We start from the raw sequence: 27,037 nt of genomic DNA, 5'->3' as shown, positions 1-27,037 counted from the left end.
CACAGCAAAGGAAACCATAAACAAGACGAAAAGACAACCCTCAGCATGGGAGAAAATATTTGCAAACAAATCAACGGACAAACGATTAATCTCCAAAATATATAAACATCTCATTCAGCTCAATATTAAAGAAACAAACACCCCAATCCAAAAATAGGCAGAAGACCTAAATAGACATTTCTCCAAAGAAGACATACAGATGGCCACGAAGCACATGAAAAGATGCTCAACATCACTAATTATTAGAGAAATGCAAATCAAAACTACAATGAGGTATCACCTCACACCAGTTAGAATGGGCATCATCAGAAAATCTACAAACAACAAATGCTGGAGAGGGTGTGGAGAAAAGGGAACTCTCTTGCACTGTTGGTGGGAATGTAAATTGATACAGCCACTATGGAGAACAATATGGAAGTTCCTTAAAAAACTAAAAATAGAATTACCATATGACCCAGCAATCCCACTACTGGGCATATACCCAGAGAAAACTGTAATTCAAAAAGACACATGCACCCGAATGTTCACTGCAGCACTATTTACAATAGCCAGGTCATGGAAGCAACCTAAATGCCCATCAACAGACGAATGGATAAAGAAGATGTGGTACATATATACAATGGAATATTACTCAGCCATAAAAACGAACGAAATTGAGTCATTTGTTGAGACGTGGATGGATCTAGAGACTGTCCTACAGAGTGAAGTAAGTCAGAAAGAGAAAAACAAATATCGTATATTAACGCATGTATGTGGAACCTAGAAAAATGGTACAGATGAGCCGGTTTACAGGGCAGAAGTTGAGACACAGATGTAGAGAACGGACATATGGACACCAAGGGGGGAAAACTGCGGTGGGGTGGGGATGGTGGTGTGCTGAATTGGGCGACTGGGATTGACGTGTATACACTGATGTGTGTAAAGTTGATGACTGGTGGGAACCTGCAGTATAAAAGGACAAACAGACAGAACAGCTAATGCTGGGCTTTCACTGGGTTATTTGTATGGAAATATGTTGGTATAGATGTTTCGGACATTGCATGAAGTTTCTAGGGGTCTTGTGTGTTCTGGTATAATGTTGTAGGTCATGGTCCTGGTTGTTGCTTTAAAATGTATATCTCAGAAGTGACTAATTTTCTTGTCAACTGAATTATTGTGAACTTTCATCAAGACTTTAACTGTGGTCATTTTTAAGTTTTTTGTCATTCACAGACAGTTCTGGGTGTACTCTGATGCTTTTGCAAATATGTTCCTATAAAAGGGTTTCATCTTCAAGAAATTCATGGAAAAGACTCTGACAAGTACAGGTTTCTGGTAACTGACTGTACTGCTGAACTGAATGAATAAGCATTTTCAGAACTCTAATGAAAAACCGATGAACTCATAAAAGTGCTAACAAAAGATCAAGATGAAAAAAAAAATTAATTACATGGGACTGAGTGAACTGATGAGGATGAGTATAATTTTTGTGACTTTCTGTCTGAATTAAAAAAAAAAAAAAATCCCACAAGGACTCAGAGGCAAAGAATATACAAATCAATTTTCACTGCAAAGTAAAGGAGCTGTTACAGTGGAGGATTACTGGACTGAATGTCAATATTATGACATAGTATGAGTGTGTTTCATGTTTGGTAATTGCAATCATTGTTGCTTTTGTTGTGGTCATCCATGTACAATGCTTGGTGTCAGTCTATTTATCTCTTGTAAAAATAAAATACAGTGTGTGTGTGTGTGTGTGTGTGTGAAAATTAGATAGATAAATAAATAAATAAATAAATAAATTCAACTTAACCTTCCCTGTCCTCTAAAATTTAAATAAATAAATAAATATAAAGAGAAAAATCATTAATTATAATCTGTTTTTCTTCTTCCTAATTCTACCACTGAAGCAGAATATAAAGGGACTAGCTTTTAGTGTTTTCTTTTAACTGTCCTAATTAATGGAATTTCACATATAATAAACTGTCAATTCTTTTCAACGTCTAGATTTATAGAAACATGAGCTCTTACCTTAACTGGGAAGCTACATTTTCCAGTACGAACTCCTTCTTCATCTGTCTGCCACTGATGTGGACGACTGGCCTCTGGAACATAAACATCTTTCTTTCTCCTAAAACTTTGCCGTAGTTTATTCATTTTAATTTTTACAAGCTGTAAAAGAAGTACGAAAAGGAAGTTATTACTTTCTCACATATTTAAAGTTTGGATTACCGTCCTAATAAAAAACTAGTATCCCAAATTAAAGATTTTGTTTTAGGGGGAAATGAGCAATTAGTATACTTCCTCTTAGAGTAACTCTAAGTTCAAACAAACAAACCACTTCACTTTTTGAAAAGACAATTATAATGCTATTCTTGTAAAACAACAATAACCTGTTGTAGGATCTGAAGAGATGTTATTCTAAGAACTTTCAAGCACTTTAATTGCAATAATCCAATGAGTATTCCTCCTGATCTACCTCTCAAATCCATTCTAACTCCTGAATAAGGAAATTTGTACCTGTAGCCAAATTATAAACTGCTAACAATTTTTGAAAATATTCTGAAAACTCTGATCCTTATTAAGAAAAAAACATTCTGGAACACTGAAATTTGGGGATCTTTTTGGCTTACTATCAGAAGACACTAAGCAAAGCAGGGACTTTAATAGATATTTTATAAAAAGAAATAAAGTTTCCTTTAAACATACTTAAAGAAGAAAAAGTTCTAGGATTACATTATTCTAAAGAAGAAATTTCTTGCAAGTAGTATGACATCAGAATGTACTTTCATATTCATAATCATTACAGATATGAAAGTAATCTAATAGTTTTCGATGACAAAGGTCCAAGTCTCATCATTAACTCTGTAAATTAAAAAGTATTAAAACTACAGTCAGTGTTTTTGTTTTGTTACTGGAAGAGGCACTTCTCTAATGCTTTCAAAGGTACAGCAGAAATCACAAAACTACAGGGAAGGAAGACTTATCTGATAAGAAACAATGGAGCATTTAAGAGCCAATGAATAAACATAATGATTAAGTGTCCCTTTATAGGGCAAATCTCAAAATCTGAAACCAATACCTTCAGTTTTCTGTTAAGGAGCATTGCTCATTCTTTCCATGAGGGATTTAAGCACCTCAACCAGCCTAAAAAAGAGATCTTAACTTGAGAAAATGATGTGACAAAGCTATATAAAGGAAACATCTTCTCTGTCAGGAGTGTTAAATAACAAGGGATGGAACATTAATTCCCACATAACACCAATGAAAGACTTGAAAATCAAAGTTTGCATTCTGAGGAAAAATCATTTTGTATTTTAAAGTTCATAATGCCACAGCAGAACTATTACCAAATTAGCTAATTCACACAGACAGGCCACTCTTACCACACATTTTTCTTAAAAGGTAAAAACTCTGACAGATGAATGGTAATGTAAAAATCCCTGGATTTTCTAAAAATCAATTTATTATTTCTCAATTCAAAGTTGATTTATAGAGTAGATGAGGTAGATATTAAACAATCAAAGGACTCGACAAAAGGTAATCCATCCCTTTGCCTTTAAGTAGATCACTCATTCCTAAACTACCTGAAATGAGAGTCTACCTTAATCTAACAGACTTCCAAAAAGAATTCCATAACCTTCCTTGATAATACATCCTGTTATATACTTTCATATCACATTTTAAAAATATACACAAATACAAATATAAGAAAATAAAAAGCACCTATATCCTTGCTCAAGTTGGCACCCTAAGAATCTTGAGGCAAAAAGCCTATATGATTCCTTTCTTTTTAATTTCTTTCTCTTAGCAAAAAAAGACTACACACCTACCCAGCTGGCCAACCCAAACACCTGAAAAGTCATCCCCACTTCTATTCTTTCTCTGACCAATACCTATGGATCTTACCTCCTTAGTATATCTTGAATTAATTCCCCCACCCACCACATCGGTTCTACTATCCTCATTTTTGCTTAAATCATTGCAAAAGCTTAACAACTTAATGGTCTCTTTGCTTCCAAGAGAGGTCCATTCCAATCTGTTCTCCTGACTACTGCCATAGTGCTTTCTAAAACACAAATCTGACCATGCAATTACTCTGCTTAAAATCCTTCAATTGTGTCACATCACTTTCAAGATAAAGTCCAAATTCCCAAGCATGGCAAACACAGTCCTTTTTTTGTCTGGCTTTACTCACCAGCCCCATTCACATGCTAAGCTCCAGCCATATGAAACTACTTACAGTTCTCCAAACAAGGCATGCTACCTTTCAGAGGCTCTGCACATGTTCCTTCATCTGCCTAGAAAGACCTTTCTCTATTTGCTTCTGTTGAAGTTTAGTCATTTTTAAAGAGTCAGCTCAGAGTCTTCATAGAAGCTAGCATTTTTTCTGACAAGCCCCTATCTGGTCTGGGTCCTTGCATTTCATATGATTCCCATGAACACCCTCTGCTTAACTCTATTACTCTACTCCTCAAGACTTACAGCAATTTTCTATTTCCTTTATGGTAGGCTATATCTTATTTGTTTAAACTTACTTGTTTATATAGTACCCCTGCGTCCTAATACAGTACCTGTCATATATACAGCATACTATAAATGTGAAGAAATGAAAGATAAAATAAACCCCATCGTATTAGATGATATTTACTAGGTAGGATAAATGTAGACATGTAAGACCAGAGAATCATCGATGTTGGAAGAGACTGCATTTAATAGTAGGCCAAACTCCCACTGACAAAGGAACTACTTTGACAACTTCCCTTAGAGGAAGACATCCAACCTCTGTCTAAATAGCTCTATTACAAATTTATTTGCTCTTGGGCAGCTATTTATTGTTGTACCACTCTACTGACCAATAAGAGAACAGACTGGAAGTGTCAATTGGTTTGGGGGTCTAAATATCATGTCACTTTCAGTACTAAAATGCTTTGCAATCAGCATTTCTACAAAGAAAATTATGTGTCAGTGATTCTTGAACTATGCTTTAGGTAGCCCTAGGATTTCCACAGAGGAGTACCCAGGACCACCAGTTGTTTGGAAGGGAAGAGAAGGAGGTTAGAAGACTGGACAAAACTCTCAGGAGGAGCTTCAGGTCCCTGTCACAGCTTCAAACAGACAAGCTCCACTTTCTCTGATTTACATGTTGGGGTTCCATGTAAAAGTTTAAGGAAAGGGTTTCACAGCCGGAAATTTTTGAAAATTAGTGATATTAATTATAATTGTTCTAAAATGAACTTGGCAAAGTGAAAATACACAATGATAGTATCTTGCTTGTTACTTCTTAACGAGTAACTACCACTGGCCTGTAAAATAATCTAGCAATTAAGATAATAATTAATACAAGGAAGAAACCAAACATTCTGTTTTCAAGTAATCTATGTATAATGATTTTGCTTAAAAAAAAGAAAAACAGATAATAAGAAAAAAATAAAAAACGTTAATTCAAAGTAACGTTTACTATTGGTCCTCAGCAAGGTTGAACTTTACTCCCAAATAAAGAAAATCATACCCCTTGTGATAGTCCTGGTTGAATATAGGTAAAGAATATATTCTTGTAACTATAAAACCTGAGAACCAACTTATTTTGTCCTTTCCTACAAACTAAATTTTTAAAAAATGAAATCCCCATTCTACTAGAATTTTCAAAGATCACTAGGTACAACTTAATTGCCAAATTCAGAAAATCTTTTCACAGTTCTCATTCCTTAAATGCTCTGCAAAATTTGACACCACAATTCCAGCTCTCCTTTGTATCCGTGTTTCCTCCCTGCCTTCCACCGTCCCCATACTCTACTCCTCTGGTTTATCTTCTTCACTTCTGTCTCTACTGATGCCTTTGAGGGCTTCCTCTACTTTCTCCTACACATTGAGGGTATTCCCCAAATTATCAGTCCTCCACTGGTGTTCTCTTTGCATTATCACTCTTGGAGAAATAATCAACACAAACTATTACCTCAACTATGATCATTTCCTAATTGTTCTCTTAAGTCTTACTCTCTTACTCAAATTTCTACATTTGGGTGCATCAGCGCTGTCTCAATCACATTAATTTAAAGTTAAATCATCACCTCTTATCTCCCATTCCTTCGGTCTTCCCCCCTCTGACCCAATTTGTTTAGGTCAGTAAAAACTGTTTGAAAACTTACCATGTGCTGGGCCCTGTTATTAATGCTAGGGAATACAGAAATTAGTAAGACAACTTGCCTTTTGGTGGCTCTCTTCCCCTATAAAAGGTTAATTTCTGCACAATATGGGGAATGTAATAATAATACTATACACAGTATGGCCTAGAAGCAGTCTAGGTTCAGGAAACATTTCCTGTAGGAGATACTGCCTGAGTTAAGTTTTAAAAGAACAAACATTAGCCACATACTGTGTGGAGTAGGAGGGAAAAGATATTTCAGGTAGAGGCAACAGCATCAACAAAACACAGATTCAGGAAATCTATGAATTAACTGAGTCAACATGATGTAACTGTGCTCCAGGAAAGTATTTTGCCCAAAATGAAAATGATAAGACTGTAAGCCAAGAATTAGCTTCACTGTGTCAGGAAAGTTTTACGAACTAACTTATCTGGGCAAACAATTTGTACATCAGGGCAAACAGCTCTCCTGACAGGATAACAGACTGCTTCAAGAACCTTTTCTTGTTAAGTCCACTAATTTTAAATATTGTGTCACAAACTTTGCCCATCCCATCCAGTTCCCCACCTTGAAGGACCTGCCTTAAACCACGTGAGTCCAGATCTCAAAACCCTAGAAATACCCTTTCCTAACTTCCCCTAACTACCAAGATTCTGTCAAAGTGGTGCTCTCCCTTGCTGCAGTAAGTTTAATAAACTCAGCTTTGCTTGATCAACAGGACTCTCTTTATGGGGAAAGTCAAGAGCAGGAATTATTACAGAAGGTGAGGAAGAGGGAGAAATCCAAATATGAGTCCTAAGTTTTAGGCCTCAGTAAACTGGATAGATGAATTCAGCAAACTGAATTGTTGAATTTGAGGGGTCTGTTTATAGGGCTTCTAGGTGGAGATATGTATAAGCCTGAAGTTCAGGGAAGAGATCAGGGCAACCACAAGCAGTCACGATGGGTGAAACTTCTCTTGTGATGATCTCATTATTTCCCTAGTTTTCCTAATAGGAGTTAGGATACAGTAAGTAGAATTAAACCCAGCACACTCAAACATGAATAAATAGAGGTACACACACCATATAACTGGTCAGTATGAATTTACATAGCCATAGCAGTGATTAAGTTTTTGCAATGCTTGCATTCTGGATAGTAAACAGCCACTGTGCTGAGCCCCTAGCCTAGGATCTACCCCTTGACCTTCCACAATCCAACAACTGGTTCAGCTGAGCAGTAAGGCCAGTGAATGTTTTGACTGGTCAGTAACAATGTAAGTCAGATTCCAAAAGTCTCATCTCTCTCAGGCACAGTTGTTGGCTTCCTACAGGGTCCCCAGAGGGTTGGCCTGCCTTCATGTGCCTCTGCCTGGTCCCAGGTAGGCACAGCAAGGATGATACAACAGTACTCACCAGCCCTCCACCCTGTCCACCATGGTCCTGAATGTTGGCCCCCATCGCCACATGTTCTCCCAGTGAAATGTGGAATAGACTTGTTAGGGGAGACAGTACCTTTAGCGGTGACACTAGCTTCCCAGTAGTCAAACAGACTAACTAGCTCTTCGTTAGGCTGGATAAAAAAGCAAGACCCAACCATGTGCTGCCTACAATAAACCCACTTAAACCTAGAAAAATGGTACAGATGAACCGGTTTTCAGGGCAGAAATAAAGACAAAGACATGGAGAACAAATGTATGGACACCAAGGGGGGAAAGTGGCAGGTGGGGTGGGGGTGGTGGTGTGATGAATTGGGAGACTGGGATTGACATGTATACACTGATATGTATCAAATGGATAATTAATAAGAACCTGCTGTATAAAAATATAAAAATAAAATAAAATTCAAAAATAAATAAATAAACCCACTTAAAATATAAAGACACAAATAGGTTAAAAGTAAAATGATAGAAAACAGTATACCATATTAATACAAGTCAAAAGAAAGCTGGAATGGCTATATACGCCCCCCTCAATAATTAACAGAATAAGTAGGAAGAAAACCATCAAGGATATAAACAGCAAGACTTGAACAACAGTATCAACCAACATGACCTGATTGACATTTATAGAACATTCCACCCAATGACAACAGAATATACATTCTAATCAAGTGCATGTGGAACACTTACCAATACAGAACATTTTCTGGGCCATAAAACAAGTCTCAAATTTAAAAGGCTTCAAGTCACGCAAAGTATGATCTCTGACCACAATGGAATTAAATTGCCAAATATTTGGAAACTAAATAACACATTTCAAAATAGCCCACGGGTCAAAGTAGAAATCGAAAAGGAATTTAGAAAGTATTCTGAGCTGAATGAAAACACAATATATCAAAATTTGTGGGATGTTACAAAAGCAGTACTTAGAAATTTATAGCACTAAACCAGTGGTTCTCAACCGGGGGTGGGAGGGGCAATCTTGTGCATTCGGCAATATCTGGAGGAGACATTTTTGGTTGTCACTAGGGGGATGCCACTGACATCTCATGGATAGTGGCCAGAGATACTGTTAAACATCCTATGCATAGGCCAGCCCCTGACAACAAAGAATTATCCAGCTTAAAATGTCAATAGTGTCACTACTGAGAAACCCTGCACTAAACGTCTATATTAGAAAATAAGAAAGGTCTTACTTAAAACAATGACCTTAGCTTCTACTTATAGAAACTAAAAGGACAAAGAAATGCAAAGTAAGCAGAAAAAAAGGGAACAGTAGGAATCAAAGCAGAAAGCAATAAAGTAGGAAAATAGAAACACAGAGAAAAGGAAACCAAAAGCTGGCTCTTTGAGAAGATTAAAAAAACTGATAAACCTATAGCTGGACTATTTAGGGGGAAAAAAGATACAAATTACCAGTATCAAGAATGAGAGAGGTGTCGTCTCTAATATTCTACAGATATTAAAAATAATAAGGGAATATTATGAACAAGTTTACGTCCAGAAATTCAACAACTCAGATGAAATGGAAAAATTCCTTTCAAGTTACAAACTTTCATAGCTTATTCAAGAAGAAATAGATAACCCAAAATAGTCCTATATCTATTAATGAAACTGAATTTATAGTTTAAAATCTTTCCACAAATACAACTCCTTGGCTAAATGGATTCACTGGTGAATGCTGCCAAACATTTAAGGAAGAAATCATTACCAATTCTACACAAACTCTTCCCAAAAAATTGAAGAGGAGGGAATATTTTTCTCAAATCATTCTATCAGGCTAAGATTACCTGATGCCAAAACCAAACAAAGGTATTATTTAAGCTTCTTAAATAGATAGACCAATATCTCTCATGAACATATATACAGAAATTCTAAACAAAATTTTAGCAAATCAAACTACAAAAATACATTAAAAATATATCATGACTACATGGAGTTTTTCTAATAAATGCAGTTAGTCAACATTTGAAAATCAATCAACATAAGTCACCTTATTAGCAAACTAAAAATGTCCCTGTCAATATGTAAGGTTATAGCTCATGACAAACTATACCTTTCCTTCTCCGAATTCACAAACAGATTATATACTGAACTGAGATTTTTTTTTAATTGGTTAAAATTCAACTAATTATAAGCATAAATTCTTTTCTTTCTCTATCTCCCATAGAGAGTTCATATTCAGCCCTGACTTCTTTGTGATTTCTAGTCTTGTACTTCCAACTCCAATTCAAATGTCTCCAAATCAATTTATCTTTCCTTTCAAACAAGCTCTTCTTCCTGACTTCCCTATTTCTACGTAACACCTTTACATCCATCAAAGCTTTGAAATGAGAAGAGCATACTCTAAGGTTCATCTCTGACACTTTTCCATAATTCTTCCATACCAAGTCCATCAATAGGTGCTACTGGATGGGAATAGGTATCAATATCTCTGGTATTCAGCCATTCAGCATTTCTATTCCTAATTGCCCTGGCAGAAAAATCACTTCATCCATGAACCTCTGCAACAACCCCTGGACTCCAAGTCCCCTTTCCTCTAATCTCCTTACATAGTTGTGCCAGATTAATATTCCTAAAAGTCTTCCTTGAATGTGTTCAAAAACTGTTGGGCTGGGAAAAGGTTGGGTTCAAGTTGTGGAGGCTCCTGAATGCCAGACTCAGACATTAAACTTCAGGATCTTCAACAGTCCAGCCTTGTCTCCCAATGCTTCCCTGCATAATCCTATGAAGATCAGACCTTTCAAATATGCTGTGGCTTTCTCACTTCTTTCTCTTTCTTCACCCTGTATATTCTACTTGTAATATTTTACTTTCCTCCTCATTCAACTAAAATACTATACTAGGGTATGATAAGGAAGCTGATTTTAAAATAATTTTATCATGTAATAGATGTGACTTGTAAAGAACAGGAAAAACAGAAAAATCCAAAGAATGAAATACAAATGACCTGTAATCCCACTAAACAGAAATAACCTCCATCAACATTTTAGAGTTTTCTCCTTTGTTTTTTTTCTATGCATATATGCTTCAATTTTTTCTTTTTATAAAAGAGGGATCACATGATATCTTTCTCTTAGCAAGGCAAATTTGAAAATCTTTCCATCCCTTTCAGAGTAGCATGCTTTTATTTATAATCTAGGTCAATAATTCAGAGAAACAAGAATTTTATGCTAGTTATAATCAAAACTTCATATTTAAAAATGAAGAAAAAAGTTTCAATTTATTTGAAGACAAAATTTATTTTTCACTCAGCACCTAGTTCATTTCTTTATATGAATTTTAAATTATATATAAAAGACCTCAAATATTTTAATTAAAATTCAGTCAACAAGTATCTATTGACTGCCTACCATGCCATGCTGCAGTAAACAATACAGAACAAAACCCCTGCCTCTATGAAGGAGATAGACAGAAAATAAACAGCCAGATTATTCACAGTGGTGTGCTGACTGACAAGATCCAACTGTCAAATTTTCAGCAAGTTTGTGAACTGGGTGCTAAACATAGCCTTTACTACAAATTAAATTATAATTATATGTTATAATTATATAAGTTATATAATAACTTATAATTACATAAGTTACTTTAAAACAAAGGTAAAAACTCATCACTTCCTATTTTTTTTTTAACTACATTTTACTATTATCTATGCTCTTGGGGTTATTTATGATTTTCTATCTGTAAGGTAGAAATACTATCTAATGCTGGGCTATTGTACATCTCTTCCCAACAACATGTTCAGTTCAGTGACTTCATGTTGGTAACTTGAAATTGGCCATGGTGGAAGTATCTATACTACAGAATTTGGCAAAAACTACCAACCACTGCTTGATTTATTGTTCTGTGATTGTCTAGATCTAAGAAACTGATGGAGAAAATGTTAAGATGCAGATTGAACTTAAAAGTGTGTGGTGTCTATAACCATTACATTATGAATAGTGCAAAAATTTTGAGGAAATATTCTTCCATTACTTGAAAACTATTATCCAATTCAGCAAAGAAGTCTCTTACGTCAATGACAAATGAGTGAAATGTTGACACACATCTTCATTGCTTCACTTTCATCTTACTCACTAAACAAGCAAAAATATCAACCATCATTCATGCTGGAACTATACTTGGAGAACTAATTGTGAAACATTTACCCGAACACCACCAACTCTGTGGTATGTTAGAAGCGGTAAATGCCATGCAGAAAAAGATGAACAGGGTTAAGAGGGGGATTAGAAGTACTGGAGGCAGGGATGAAATTTTAAATTAAGAAAGTAACACTTGAGCAAAGAACTGAAGAAGGTAAAAAAGTGAGCCATGCAGTAGGATGAGCATTCCAGAAAAAGAAAATAATTAATGCAAAGGTCCTGAGGGGATAGCTTGCCTAGAATGTCTGACAAACAAAAGAAGGTCTGTGTGTCCAGTGCAAAATGAAGACAAGAGAATAGGAGAGATGAGACCAGATGGGTTACACAGGACAAAGTAATATAGGACCCTGTGGGCCAAACACTGGTTTTTCCTCTGAGAGAAATGGGGAGCCACTGGAGGGTTCTAAAAGGAAGCACCTATATTTTACATTTGGCCGCTGGGTTAAGAATAGATTGAAGAGAACAAGAATGAAGCAGGGAGACAATAAGGAGGCTACTATAATAATCCAGGAGATGACAGTGAACTGAATCCAGACGGTTAGTACTAGAAGTGCTCCTGAATCTTGTTTTCATACCTGCTCTAGAAAATGCACTATTTGCTGATATAATATCTGTTGAAATCAGATTCAGAGTATTTAAATGGGAGAAAGGTGTATTAAATTCCAGTGCTGGAATTAAAGGCAGTTTTCTAAAAGTATTTGCTCGACTGTTTCAAATAGGAAATCTTATATTAATCAAAAGATCAGCTAAATTATCATACTTTTCATGGTAATTAACCTCATGCTTGACAAGATAAATAGATTTCTTGAACACTACCTAAGTATATGAGTGTATGAAGGATTACAAGCACACGTGGTAATTTGCTCTACCCAGGAAAGACCAAAAAAAGAACAAGAAGAAATAATAAATATTAGGCATCTACTGTGAATGGTACTTTAACAGGAGTTTCATGTGCAAATTTACAGATTGTTAAGAAATACTGTCCCTGGGCTTCCCTGGTGGCGCAGTGGTTAAGAATCCGCCTGCCAATGCAGGGGACACGGGTTCAAGCCCTGGTCTGGGAAGATCCCACATGCCACAGAACAGCTAAGCCCGCGAGCCACAACTACTGAGCCCAAGTGCCACAACTACTGAAGCCTGCATGCCTAGAGCCCAAGCTCCACAACAAGAGAAGCCACCACAAAGAGAAGCCCATCGACACAATTAGAGAAAGCCCGCGCGCAGCAACAAAGACCCAACGCAGCCAAAAATTAATAAAATAAACAAATAATTTTTAAAAAGACACTATATACCATTATACATCTGTCAGTTTTGCAAATATTAAAGAATCAGACAATAAAATATGGAGCAATGGGCACTCTCATACTCTTACAGGAGCATAAACTAGTGCAACCATTTTGATGGCACTGTCTAGGAAAGTTGAAGACTCACATACCCTTACAACTCAGCAGTTTCTTCTCTAGGTGTGTATCCTAGAGAAACTCTTAAACATGTGCACAAGAAGGTGTGCAAGATAATGTCCGCATAGCATTGTTTATTATTTGTAACAGTAAAATAAACACTAGAATCTAATTATCCATCAACACAAGAAATACAGACTATTCACACTATTAGAATACCATGCAGAAATAAAAATAAGACCTCAATTTAAACATTTCTAAAAATAAAAAATTTAATTAAGAGAGAAAGAAGTAAAAATAAATCATCTACAGCTATAACGATCAACATGGATGAATCTCACAATCATAATGTTGAGGGAGGAGGGAAGCAAACTGTTTATGATTCCTTTATACAAATACTAACAACTAAGAGAATACTGCCTGCGTACCAGGCACTGTACACTGTGCACTTTGCATATAATGACTCATTTTATTCTCACAATAGCCCTATCAGGTAGATTCTATTTTTAATCTCTAGTTCATGAATGAGGAAACAAGCACTGAAAAGTTAAGTAATTTGCCCAAATCACATGGTTAGTTAAGTGGCAGATTTGCCTGGCGCCAGAATTTGTGCTCTTAGTCCCCTCACATTACCTCTCAAAATTATGCAAAACTAAACATGATAACATTTAGGGATATGTGTATAGAAATAGAAAGAAAAACAAGAGAATGATAAACATAATTAAGGGCACTGTTACTTCTGAGGGAAAAGAAAGGGGGACATATCGGGAAACGTTCACATGGGGACTTCAAAAGTTTTAGTAGTGCTTAAGCTGAGTAGAAGATACACAAGTTTTCATTTCATTATGCTGTATAACCTACATATGGTACATATATTCTTTTGTATACATCAACTATTATATAATTTTAATTAGGTGGAAAGCAAGTCACCTAAAATCCTTCTGAGGATAGAGACGGGGAGCGTAGAAATATAAATACATACACACCTATAATTATGAGATATCTAACAAGGGGTAAGAAAAACAAGTCACGGGACTTCCCTGGTGGTGCAGTGGTTAAGAATCCGCCTGCCAATGGAGGGGACACAGGTTCAAGCCCTGGTCCGGGAAGATCCCACATGCCGGAGAGCAACTAAGCCTGTGCATCACAGCTACTGAGCCTGTGCTCTACAGCCTGCGAGCCACAACTACTGAGCCCATGCGCCACAACTACTGAAGCCTGCGTGCCTAGAGCCCATGCTCCACAACAAGAGAAGCCACTACAATGAGAAGCCAACGCACTGCAACGAAGAGTAGCCCCCGCTCACCATGACTAGAGAAAGCCCGTGCGCAGCAACAAGACCCAATGCAGCCAAATAAATAAATAAATAAATAATAAAATAAATAAAGAAAGAAAGAAAAACAAGTCACATTTAGTTATAAAATTTAAGTCTCACTTTAACTAAAAAGAATAAAGTTACTGAAATTCAGTCTGTCCAGCCCAATCGAAAACGAACCAGATGGAAATTCCCTGGCGGTCCAGTGGTTAGGACTCCATGCTTTCACAGCTGAGGGCTCAGGTTCCATCCCTGATCAGGCAACTAAGATCCCGCAAGCCACGCAGCGTGGCCAAATAAAATAAAATAAAATGAGCCAGAAAAAAAAGAAAAAGATAATTAAAAGAAAATTTTTAAAAAGAGAAAATAAAATAAAATGAACCAGAGGCTTCTGCAGGGCCAACAGAGAGCTACAACTCTTAGGAAAATGGGGACTTTTCTCTCTAGAGTTTTTCTTCCTTCTAAATTATGCTTGTTTGCTTTTCTTTGTTCTATTGACACAATTACACCTCTAACTTTAGGCCCCTCTTGTCTATAAATTATAAGGAAGATTGGACAAGACAATGCTTTAGAAAATTCACTATGAGAAAAAAAAAACATAAACGCTAAATAGCACATACCTGATATACACAGATATAGACAAGACACGTACAGGAAACTTGACCCTGACACTTAAGATAGTTTCCCTTTAAGAAAGAAAAAGAAAAATCAAAGTTAGGGAAAATGGTAAAATTACTCTAATTGTTACAACAGTATTAGTTGGTTTCAAATGTAAAAATATATGAACTAAAATATAAAACCATGGGTACCACTCTGAATAGCTGAAAAAAAAATAATAAACTCACAAATTTCCTTAGATTAGCTAAATTTATGTTTTCAGGACACTCTAATCTCACAGGGTTAAGTTCCAAAGATAGCACTAAAAGCAAAAAATCACCTAAATTCAAAATAACATTGGGAATACTTTTTTTTTTTTTTTTGGCTGCCTTGGGTCTTTGTTGCTGTGCACGGGCTTTCTCTAGCTGCAAGAGCGGGGGCTACTCTTCATTGCGGTGTGCAGACTTCTCATTGCGGTGGCTTCTCTTTGTTGTGGAGCACGGGCTCTAGGCGCATGGGCTTCAGTAGTTGCGGCACACGGGCTCAGCAGTTGTAGCTCTCAGGCTCTAGAGCGCAGGCTCAGTAGTTGTGGCGCACAGGCTTAGTTGCTCCGCGGCATGTGGGATCTTCCCAGACCAGGGCTCGAACCTGTGTTCCCTGTTGGCAGGCGGATTCTTAACCACTGCGCCACCAGGGAAGTCCCAACACTGGGAATACTTTAAATCATCCACAAAGTACCACAGTACACTCTCTTGCAATAAATGCAACACAGCCAAGGATTATTTGTAATATGGAACAGTTCGCTGTTTTCAACTGAACACAGTTGAAGTAGCTTGCTAATGTTTAGGAATTATGCTACGAGAAAAATATCTACCTAGCACTAGAACTGCAGAGCATGCTCACAACATGGGAGGCACAAAAACACTGTACAGCAGAAACTCATTGAGAACAGCAGAGAATCTAAATTTAAATTTAATTATATTGTTTTTAACTCTCACTTTTATTTTACTGTTCTCTGAACAAACATGGTTGAATGTGAATATATACAATTCCACTATATTCTTCATCACACTTCTACTCCAGAATTCTGTAAGTTACAAGAAAAAAATTGCACTGACTGTCCATCTGCCAATAATAGTAATAATCTGTTCAGTCACTAAAAATGTAAGCTAAAAATGCCATATATTAAATCACCATTTAAAGTATAATATTATACCATAAAGTATTTCATTTTTGAATTTTCTTTCTTTGATTTCTACTTTTTCTTATGATGTGAAACTTGCTTTCAAGATTTAGAGTGAAGGAAAGAAATCCTTTTATTTGATCAAGTAAGTGAAAAAAATGTAAGGAATCCTAGACTCTTACCATGGCCAAAGGACTTAGAGGTAGGTCATCTAGTCAATCACCTACTCAATCAGTGAATCCTAAGAGTTCTGGATTTCATTAAATATTGGTCTAACTGGCATAGTCTGCCTAACAGGAAAGAATTTATAATTTATTAAGTTGTATCACTAGCTCAGTGTTCCACTTAGGCACTGAGCCAAATGAAAAGTAACAAAGTACAGATCCATCACCAACTGTGAAATAAATATGTCCAGTACTTAACCTATAGGACTAATAAAATTCATTTTAAAAGTTCACGCTCAGTTTTGTGAGAAAGTTATGTTACAAACAGATTCACGGAAAAGTAGAGAGAACAAAGGGTTGGTTCGTTTGTTTTTTGAATCTACTTCTCAAAGGAAACATTCATTCAGTTCATGTATAATCCTAGGTGTCAGTAAATTTGAAATTTGCATTTCACCTTGACTTTTTTTTATTAATGGGTTTCATATGTTAGGGTATCCTGAATACTGTATTGCCTTATTTCAGAAAACCCTGCCATCTATGGCATTTTCAAAGAAAAAAAATTTAAGAACAGATTACTTTAATTTTCAATAGCTAAAACTAAAAATTATTTTATCAGCTGTGAGACCAAAGGTTTAAAAACAACAACAAAACAACAACAACAAATTGAGCCTGGGCTGCCCTAAAGATTGGTATTTGAGAAGAGATTACTGTCACAGTATGAATGTTGAAGCTCTCTAGCCACATTCTACTCCTCAGCCCTGATTACCATTCACACCACGTGTTCTTGACCAGGGCATCTGCATAGGCTCTTCAGATTAAGCAATGCCCTAAGATTATGTACAAATCTGAATGCACATGTATCTGTGCACTTTCTGGGGCCAGATTCTTCAACTTTCTTTGGTGTCTCAAAGGATTCTGTAACTACCAAAAATTTAAGAACCACTGATTTAAACAGTATTCCATGATCCTTATCTATTATCTGACTTTAATTTCAGATTTCTGCTTTACTAATTTTCATATTGTCCACAAAATTCTCCCTTTTGTTTTGATACATGGCTTCTTTACTCACTCTTTAAAAATACTGGAAAACTAGAGCTTCATAAAATGAGGAAAGACCCTGTCTACTTAAAACTGCAGTCAGGGACTTCCCTGGTGGTCCAATGGATAAGACTCCGCACTCCCAATGCCGAGGGCCCGGGTTCAATCTCTGGTCAGGGAACTAGATCCCGCACGCACGCCACAACTAAGAGTTCGCATGCCGCAGCGAAGATTCCGCATGCTGCCACTAAGACCCGGAGCAGCCAAAATAGATAGATAGATAGATAGATAATTAAAAAATAAAAATAAAATTGCAGTCAAAGTTGGTTTCAAAAGCTGAACCTATATATATTTAAGAAACATTTAAAAAAGAAAGCTATCTCTTCTGAGAGTTTTCTTTCAGTTACACAACCAATTTTATCTTTTAGTTGATCACTTGCCTTTCAACGGAGAAAACAATTGGTGAACTGAATTTGCGGTTCAGCTATCCTTACCTTTATCTTTTAAGGCATGTTGAGACTTAACAGATAAAAATACATATGACCATCACCCCTAATCCCACAACACACATATACAGAGACTGACTTCCTAAGATGCTGTTCCTTCAAGAATTAAACCTTTACTTATAGAACAAAATTGTTTTGCTCTGATATAGCAAGGACTGATTTAGCAAGGAACATCTTGATGAAAAAGGGCAGAACTGCAGAGAATGCTAGCCTACTTTTCAACTGACTTTCCTCCTCTAAGCATCTGTCAAGTGTGGGATAAGAAAAAGGTGCTGCAATCTGGAGAGGCAGACTAGAATAAAAATATATTTGGTTCCAAGAATTTTTTTAAAAGACAGAAATGCCACTGGAAAAATGATAGACACAAGAAGGTTGAAAACAGCTCTGCTCTCCTTTACTGACAAATAACTTCACAAATTATCTACACATACCATCTCTTCAATTCTTTAACTCTCTCCAATCTGACTCCTTCCTTTTCCTCACAGCCCTCTCCCTTCATCCAAGCCATCAACAAAAGACTTGTAAATATATCTTAAATCTGTCCACTGCTCTTCACCTCTACCATCAGAACCATGGTCCAAGATTACTTCATCTCCTACCTGAACCACCATCAACTAGTATTCATTTCTATTTCCTCTGCGGTCCCCTTCTGATCAACTATGTACAAAGTAGCCAGCGTAATCTTTAAAAATGGATCATGGCACTGAGTAATAGTTCCATGGCTTCCCAATGCATCTTCAAATTAAATCCAAACTCTCAGCATTCAGAGTCAGTACAGCATAATAATTCACACTGCTCAAAAAGTGCTTGGAACAGTGGCCAGCACTTCACAAATGCGCAGCAGATGTTAGCGTGTTAAGGTATAGCCCCTGCCTGCTCTCCTACCTCGAGGTGGCACTCTCCTCAACTAACTAGTATTCTTTCAGTTAACTGCAAGCTGTTTCCCACTTTGGGCCTACTATTTCCCTCTGTCTAAAATGCTTTTCTCTCAGAACCTTCAAGAACTTCTGTCTTTGGGACCTCCCTGGTGGTCCAGGGGTTAAGACTCTGTGCTCCCAACGCAGGGGGCCCGGGTTCAATCCCTGGGGTGAGGGAACTAGATCTCACATGCCACCAACTAAGACCCGGCACAGACAAATAAATAAATAAATACTAAAAAAACAACAACGAACACAAAAAAACTTCTGTCTTCCACTCATACTTCAAGTCTCAACCTAAATGTCACCTCATTGATGAGGCCTTCTTTTCCTCTCTTTCTAAATACAATCCACTATAATTCTTTTTTTTTTAAACATCTTTATTGGAGTATAATTGCTTTACAATGGTGTGTTAGTTTCTGCTTTATAACAAAGTGAATCAGTTATACATATACATATGTCCACATATCTCTTCCCTCTTGCGTCTCCCTCCCTCCAACCCTCCCTATCCCACCCCTCTAGGTGGTCACAAAGCACCGAGCTGATCTCGCTGTGTTATGCGGCTGCTTGCCACTAGCTATCGATTTTACATTTGGTAGTGTATATATGTCCATGCCACTATCCCACTTTGTCCCAGCTTACCCTTCCCCCTCCCCATATCCTCAAGCCCATTCTCTAGTAGGTCTGTGTCTTTATTCCCATCTTGCCCCTAGGTTCTTCATGACCATTTTTTTGTTTTTTTTAGATTCCATGTATGTGTGTTAGCATACGGTATTTGTTTTTCTCTTTCTGACTTACTTCACTCTGTATGACAGACTCTAGGTCCATCCACCTCACTACAAATAACTCCATTTCGTTTCTTTTTATGGCTGAGTAATATTCCATTGTATATATGTGCCACATCTTTAACCATTCATCTGTTGATGGACACTGAGGTTGCTTCCATGTCCTGGCTATTGTAAATAGAGCTGCAGTGAACATTGTGGTACATGACTCTTCCTGAATTATGGGTTTCGCAGGGTATATGCCCAGTAGTGGGATTGCTGGGTCGTATGGTAGTTCTATTTTTAGTTTTTTAAGGAACCTCCATACTGTTCTCCATAGTGGCTGTATCAATTTACATTCCCACCAACAGTGCAAGAGGGTTCCCTTTTCTCCACAGCCTCTCCAGCATTTACTGTTTGTAGATTTTTTGATGATGGCCATTCTGACCGGTGTGAGATGATATCACATTGTAGTTTTGATTTGCATTTCTCTAATGATGAATGATGTTGAGCATTCTTTCATGTGTTTGTTGGCAATCTGTATATCTTCTTTGGAGAAATGTCTATTTAGGTCTTCTGTCCATTTTTGGATTGGGTTGTTTGTTTTTTTGATATTGAGCTGCATGAGCTGCTCGTAAATTTTGGAGATTAATCCTTTGTCAGTTGCTTCATTTGCAAATATTTTCTCCCATTCTGAGGGTTGTCTTCTCGTCTTCTTTATGGTTTCCTTTGCTGTGCAAAAGCTTTTAAGTTTCTTAGGTCTCATTTGTTTATTTTTGTTTTTATTTCCAAGGATCTTGCTGTGATTTATGTCACAGAGTGTTCTGCCTATGTTTTCCTCTGAGAGTTTGATAGTGTCTGGCCTTACATTTAGGTCTTTAATCCATTTTGAGTTTATTTTTGTGTATGGTGTTAGGGAGCGTTCTAATTTCATTCTTTTACATGTAGCTGTCCAGTTTGCCCAGCACCACTTATTGAAGAGGCTGTCTTTTCTCCACTGTATATTCTTGCCTCCTTTATCAAAGATAAGGTGACCATATGTGTGTGGGTTTATCTCTGGGCTTTGTATCCTGTTCCATTGATCTAGATTTCTGTTTTTGTGCCAGTACCATACTGCCTTGATTACTGTAGCTTTGTAGTATAGTCTGAAGTCAGGGAGCCTCATTCCTCCAGCTCCGTTTTTCTTTCTCAAGATTGCTTTGGTTATTCGGGGTGTTTTGTGTTTCCATACAAATTGTGAAATTTTTTGTTCTAGTTCTGTGGAAAATGCCATTGGTAATCTGATAGGGATTGCACTGAATCTGTAGATTGCTTTGGGCAGTATAGTCATTTTCACAATGTTCATTCTTCCAATCCAAAAACATGGTATATCTCTCTATCTATTGGTATCATCTTTAATTTCTTTCATCAGTGTCTTATAATTTTCTGCATACAGGTCTTTTGTCTCCTTAGGTAGGTTTATTCCTAGGTATTTTATTCTTTTTGTTGCAATGGTAAATGGGAGTGTTTTCTTAATTTCACTTTCAGATTTTTCATCATCAGTGTATAGGAATGCAAGAGGTTTCTGTACATTAGTTTTGTATCCTGCAACTTTACCAAATTCATTGATTAGCTCTAGTAGTTTTCTGGTAGCATCTTTAGGATTCTCTATGTATAGTATCATGTCATCTGCAAACAGTGACAGCTTTACTTCTTCTTTTCCCATTTGGATTCCTTTTATTTCTTTTTCTTCTCTGATTGCTGTGGCTAAAACTTCCAAAACTATGTTGAATAATAGTGGTGAGAGTGGGCAACCTTGTCTCGTTCCTGATCTTAGTGGAAATGCTTTCAGTTTTTCACCATTGAGGACGATGTTGGCTGTGGGTTTGTCATATATGGCCTTTATTATGTTGAGGTAAGTTCCCTCTATGCCTACTTTCTGGAGGGTGTTTATCGTAAATGGGTGTTGAATTTTGTCAAAATCTTTCTCTGCATCTATTGAGATGATCATATGGTTTTTCTCCTTCAATTTGTTAATATGGTGTATCACATTGATTGATTTGCATATACTGAAGAATCCTTGCATTCCTGGGATAAACCCCACTTGCTCATGGTGTATGATCCTTTTAATGTGCTGTTGGATTCTGTTTGCTAGTATTTTGTTGAGGAATTTTGCATCTATGTTCCTCAGTGATATTGGCCTGTAGTTTTCTCTCTTTGTGACATCTTTGTCTGGTTTTGGTATCAGGGTGATGGTGGCCTCGTAGAATGACTTTGAGAGTATTCCTCCCTCTGCTATATTTTGGAAGAGTTTGAGAAGGATAGGTGTTAGCTCTTCTCTAAATGTTTTATAGAATTCACCTGTGAAGCCATTCTCCTGCGCTTTTGTTTGTTGGAAGATTTATAATCACAGTTTCAAATTCAGTGCTTGTGATTGGTCTGTTCATATTTTCTATTTCTTCCTAGCTCAGTCTCGGAAGGTTGTGTATTTCTAAGAATTTGTCCATTTCTTCCAGGTTGTCCATTTTATTGGCATAAAGTTGCTTGCAGTAATCTCTCATGATCCTTTGTATTTCTGCAGTGTCCGTTGTAACTTCTTCTTCATTTCTAATTTTATTGATTTGAGTCCTTTCCCTGTTTTTCATGATGAGTCTGGCTAATGGTTTATCAATTTTGTTTATCTTCTCAAAGAACCAGCTTTTAGTTTTATTGATCTTTGCTATCGTTTCCTTCATTTCTCTTTCATTTATTTCTGATCTGATCTTTATGATTTCTTTCCTTCTGCTAACTTTGGGGTTTTTTTGTTCTTCTTTCTCTAATTGCTTTAGGTATAAGATTAGGTTGTTCATTTGAGATGTTTCTTGTTTCTTAAGGTAGGATTGTATTGCTATAAACTTCCCTCTTAGAACAGCTTTTGCTGCATCCCATAGGTTTTGGGTCGTCGTGTTTTCATTGTCATTTGTTTCTAGGTATTTTTTTGATTTCCTCTTTGATTTCTTCAGTGATCTCTTGGTTATTAAGTAGTGTACTGTTTAGCCTCCATGTGTTTGTATTTTTTACAGATCTTTTCCTGTAATTGATATCTAGTCTCATAGCGTTGTGGTCGGAAAAGATACTTGATACGATTTCAATTTTCTTAAATTTACCAAGGCTTGATTTGTGACCCAAGATATGATCTATCCTGGAGAATGTTCCATGAGCACTTGAGAAGAAAGTGTATTCTGTTGTTTTTGGATGGAATGTCCTATAAATATCAATTAAGTCCATCTTGTTTAATGTATCATTTAAAGCTTGTGTTTCCTTATTTATTTTCATTTTGGATGATCTGTCCATTGGTGAAAGTGGGGTGTTAAAGTCCTCTACTATGATTGTGTTACTGTCAATTTCCCCTTTTATGGCTGTTAATATTCGCCTTATGTATTGAGGTGCTCCTATCTTAGGTGAATAAATATTTACAATTGTTATATCTTCTTCTTGGATTGATCCCTTGATCATTATGTAGTGTCCTTCTTTGTCTCTTGTAATAGTCTTTCTTTTAAAGTCTATTTTGTCTGATATGAGAATTGCTACTCCAGCTTTCTTTTGATTTCCATTTGCATGGAATATCTTTTTCCATCCCCTCACTTTCAGTCTGTATGTGTCCCTAGGTCTGAGGTGGGTCTCTTGTAGACAGCATAAATACAGGTCTTGCTTTTGTATCCATTCAGCCAGTGTACGTCTTTTGGTTGGACCATTTAATCCATTTACATTTAACGTAATTATCGAGATGTATGTTCCTATTCCCATTTTCTTAAATATTTTGGGTTTGTTATTGTAGGTGTTTTCCTCCTCTTGTGTTTCTTGCCTAGAGAAGTTCCTTTAGCATTTGTTGTAAAGCTGGTTTGGTGGTGCTGAACTCTCTCAGCTTTTGCTTGTCTGTAAAGGTTTTAATTTCTCCATCGAATCTGAATGAGATCCTTGCTGGGTAGAGTAATCTTGGTTGTAGGTTTTTCTCCTTCATCACTTTAAATATGTCCTGCCACTCCCTTCTGGCTTGCAGAGTTTCTGCTGAAAGATCAGCTGTTAACCTTATGGGGATTCCCTTGTGTGTTACTTGTTGGTTTTCCCTTGCTGCTTTTAATATTTTTTCATTGTATTTAATTTTTGATAGTTTGATTAATATGGGTCTTGGCGTGTTTCTCCTTGGATTTATCCTGTATGGGACTCTTTGTGTTTCCTGGACTTAACTATTTCCTTTCCCATATTAGGGAAGTTTTTGACTATAATCTCTTCAAATATTTTCTCAGTCCCTTTCTCTCTTCTTCTTCTGGGACCCCTATAATTCGAATGTTGGTGCGTTTAATGTTGTCCCAGAGGTCTCTGAGACTGTCCTCAATTCTTTTCATTCTTTTTTCTTTATTCTGCTCTGCAGTAGTTATTTCCACTATTTTATCTTCCAGGTCACTTATCCGTTCTTCTGCCTCAGTTACTCTCCTATCGATCCCTTCTAGAGAATTTTTAATTTCATTTATTGTGTTGTTCATGATTGTTTGTTTGCTCTTTAGTTCTTCTAGGTCCTTGTTAAACGTTTCTTGTATTTTCTCCATTCTATTTCCAAGAGTTTGGATCAACTTTACTATTATTATTCTGAATTCTTTTTCAGGTAGACTGCCTATTTCCTCTTCATTTGTTAGGTCTGGTGGGATTTTGCCTTGCTCCTTCATCTGCTGTGTGTTTTTCTGTCTTCTCATTTTGCTTAACTTACTGTGTTTGGGGTCTCCTTTTTGCAGGCTGCAGGTTCGTAGTTCCCATTGTTTTTGGCGTCTGACCCCAGTGGCTAAGGTTGGTTCAGTGAGTTGTGTAGGCTTCCTGGTGGAGGGGACTAGTGCCTGTGTTCTGGTGGATGAGGCTGGATCTTGTCTTTCTGGTGGGCAGGTCCACGTCTGGTGGTGTGCTTTGGGGTGTCTGTGGCCTTATTATGATTTTAGGCAGCCTCTCTGCTAATGGATGGGGTTGTGCTCCTGTCTTGCTAGTTGTTTGACATAGGGTGTCCAGCACTGTAGCTTGCTGGTCGTTGAGTGGAGCTGGGTCTTGGCGTTGAGATGGAGATCTCTGGGAGATTTTCGCCGTTTGATATTACGTGGAGCTGGGAGGTCTCTGGTGGACCAGTGTCCTGAACTTGGCTCTCCCACCTCAGAGGCACAGCCCTGACGCCTGGCTGGAGCACCAAGAGCCTGTCATCCACACGGTTCAGAATAAAAGGGAGGAAAAAAGGAAAGAAAGAAGAAGATAAAATAAAATAAAATAAAATAAAATAGTTATTAAAATAAAAAATAATTATTAAAAAAAATTTTTAAGTAATAAAAAAAGAAAGAAAGAAGAGAGCAACCAAACCAAAAAACAAATCCACCAATGATAACAAGTGCTAAAAACTATACTAAAAAAAAAAAACAGACAGACAGAACCCTAGGACAAATGGTAAAAGCAAAGCTATACAGACAAAATCACACACAGAAGTATACACATACACACTCACAAAAAGAGAAAAAGGGAAAAATATATATATATCATTGCTCCCAAAGTCCACCTCCTCAATTTGGGATGATTCATTGTCTATTCATGTATTCCACAGATGCAGGGTACATCAAGTTGTGGAGATTTAATCCACTGCTCCTGAGGCTGCTGCGAGAAATTTCCCTTTCTCTTCTTTGTTCGCACAGCTCCTGGGGTTCAGCTTTGGATTTGGACCCGCCTCTGCGTGTAGGTCGCCTGAGGGCGTCTGTTCTTCACTTAGACAGGACGAGGTTAAAGAAGCAGCTGATTAGGGGGCTCTGGCTCACTCAGGCCAGGGGGAGGGAGGGGTACGGAGTGCGGGGTGAGCCTGCGGTGGCAGAGCCCAGCGTGACGTTGCACCAGCCTGAGGTGCGCCGTGTGTTCTCCTGGGGACGTTGTCCCTGTATCACGGGACCCTGGCAGTGGCGGGCTGCACAGGCTCCCGGGAGGGGAGGTGTGGATAGTGACTTGTGCTTGCACACAGGTTTCTTGGTGGCTGCAGCAGCAGCCTTAGCATCTCATGCCCGTCTCTGGGGTCTGCGCTGATAGCCGCGGCTCATGCCCATCTCTGGAGCTCCTTTAAGCGGCGCTCTTAATTCCCTCTCCTCGCACACCAGGAAACAAAGAGGCAAGAAAAAGTCTCTTGCCTCTTCGGCAGCTCCAGACTTTTTCCCGGACTCCCTCCCAGCTAGCTGTGGCGCACTAGCCCCTTCAGGCTGTGTTCACGTAGCCAACCCCAGTCCTCTCCCTGGGGTCTGACCTCCGAAGCCCGAGCCTCAGCTCCCAGCCCCCTCCTGCCCCGGCAGGTGAGCAGACAAGCCTCTCGGGCTGGTGAGTGCTGGTGGGCACAGATCCTCTGCGCAGGAATCTCTCCACTTTGTCCTCTGCACCCCTGTTGCTGCACTCTCCTCTGTGGCTCTGAAGCTTCCCCCTTCTGCCACCCGCAGTCTCCGCCCGCGAAGGGGCTTCCTAATGTGTGGAAACCTTTCCTCCTTCACAGCTCCCTCCCACTGGTGCAGGTCCCGTCCTTATTTTTTTGTCTCTGTTTTTTCTTTTTTCTTTTTCCCTACCCAGGTACATGGGGAGTTTCTTGCCTTTTGGGAGCTCTGAGGTCTTCTGCCAGCGTTCAGTAGGTGTTCTGTAGGAGTTGTTCCACATGTAGATGTATTTCTGATGTATTTGTGGGGAGGAAAGTGATCTCCATGTCTTACTCTTCTGCCATCATGAAGCTCCTTCCTCCCCTGTAATTCTTTACTGTCACTACTCTTTTCATTTCCTTCACAGTGCTTTATATTTTTTAATTACTGGGGTTTTTTTGTTTGTTTGTTTGTTTTGTTTTTCTGGGCCATGCCACACGGCATGCGGGATCTTAGTTCCCTGACCAGGGACCGAACCTGTGCCCCCTGCAGTAGAAGTGCAGAGTCCTAACCACTGGACGACCAGGGAATTCCCTTTACTTACTTTTTTTGTTTCATTGGTTAAACTCTTTCTTGAACATCATCAGATGACTAAACATCCATCTAATAAATTCTCTAACTTGCTTAATGTAGGAAACACTGGACTCTGTTCTTTATATTCAAAACAATCTTAACTAATGTAGGTATTAATCTCCTCTCACCAAGAAGCTAAAAAACTGGTCACTAATATAAATGTGTCACAGTCTGTGCTATGATTCATTACACCTACACACTTCCCTTAATTGTTAATTAAATACAACCCTGTGTCTAACAAAGTATTGTGCTAAGTGCTGAAAGAAGAGGAGTCAGGATGAGAAAATAAGGATTATTTCCTCCATTAAGATCTTGAATGATATAAGCATAGGATGGGAGAGACAAAAAAATGGGGCATTTCAAGTAGAGGATGGGGTAGGATAAAGAGTCATGGTATGTATGTAAAAATGTATATTTCCTCAAAGCTAAGATACCGTCAGTTGCAAGATATATCATTATTTTATG

At 37.7% G+C, this 27,037-nt stretch overlaps 1 protein-coding gene and 1 non-coding gene across 14 annotated transcripts in view; both read right to left on the bottom strand.

Annotated features, from left to right (window-relative positions):
* The window catches only part of NUMB (NUMB endocytic adaptor protein), a 189,265-nt gene that overhangs the window by 77,330 nt on the left and 84,898 nt on the right, over window positions 1–27,037 (bottom strand). For 10 of the 13 annotated variants that reach the window (XM_068543116.1, XM_068543213.1, XM_068543184.1 and 7 more), the window contains 2 exons: window positions 15,023–15,088; window positions 2,011–2,151 (listed from right to left, as the gene is read on the bottom strand). In XM_068543116.1, coding sequence (XP_068399217.1) covers window positions 2,011–2,136 — 126 coding nt within the window. In that variant the 5' untranslated portion in view covers window positions 2,137–2,151; window positions 15,023–15,088. The remainder of the gene's footprint in view (window positions 1–2,010; window positions 2,152–15,022; window positions 15,089–27,037) is intronic. The other 3 variants (XM_068543125.1, XM_068543158.1, XM_068543176.1) reach the window with 1 other exon arrangement.
* Window positions 26,456–26,528, bottom strand: TRNAR-UCU (transfer RNA arginine (anticodon UCU)). Its single transcript has one exon. It is a non-coding gene; the product is annotated as a tRNA-Arg (tRNA).

Source organism: Eschrichtius robustus, chromosome 1 (genome assembly GCF_028021215.1).
Source record: "Eschrichtius robustus isolate mEscRob2 chromosome 1, mEscRob2.pri, whole genome shotgun sequence".
Classification (NCBI taxonomy): Eukaryota; Metazoa; Chordata; class Mammalia; order Artiodactyla; family Eschrichtiidae; genus Eschrichtius; species Eschrichtius robustus.
Note: the sequence above shows the minus strand (reverse complement) of the source record. Positions and strands in the feature narration are given on the sequence as shown.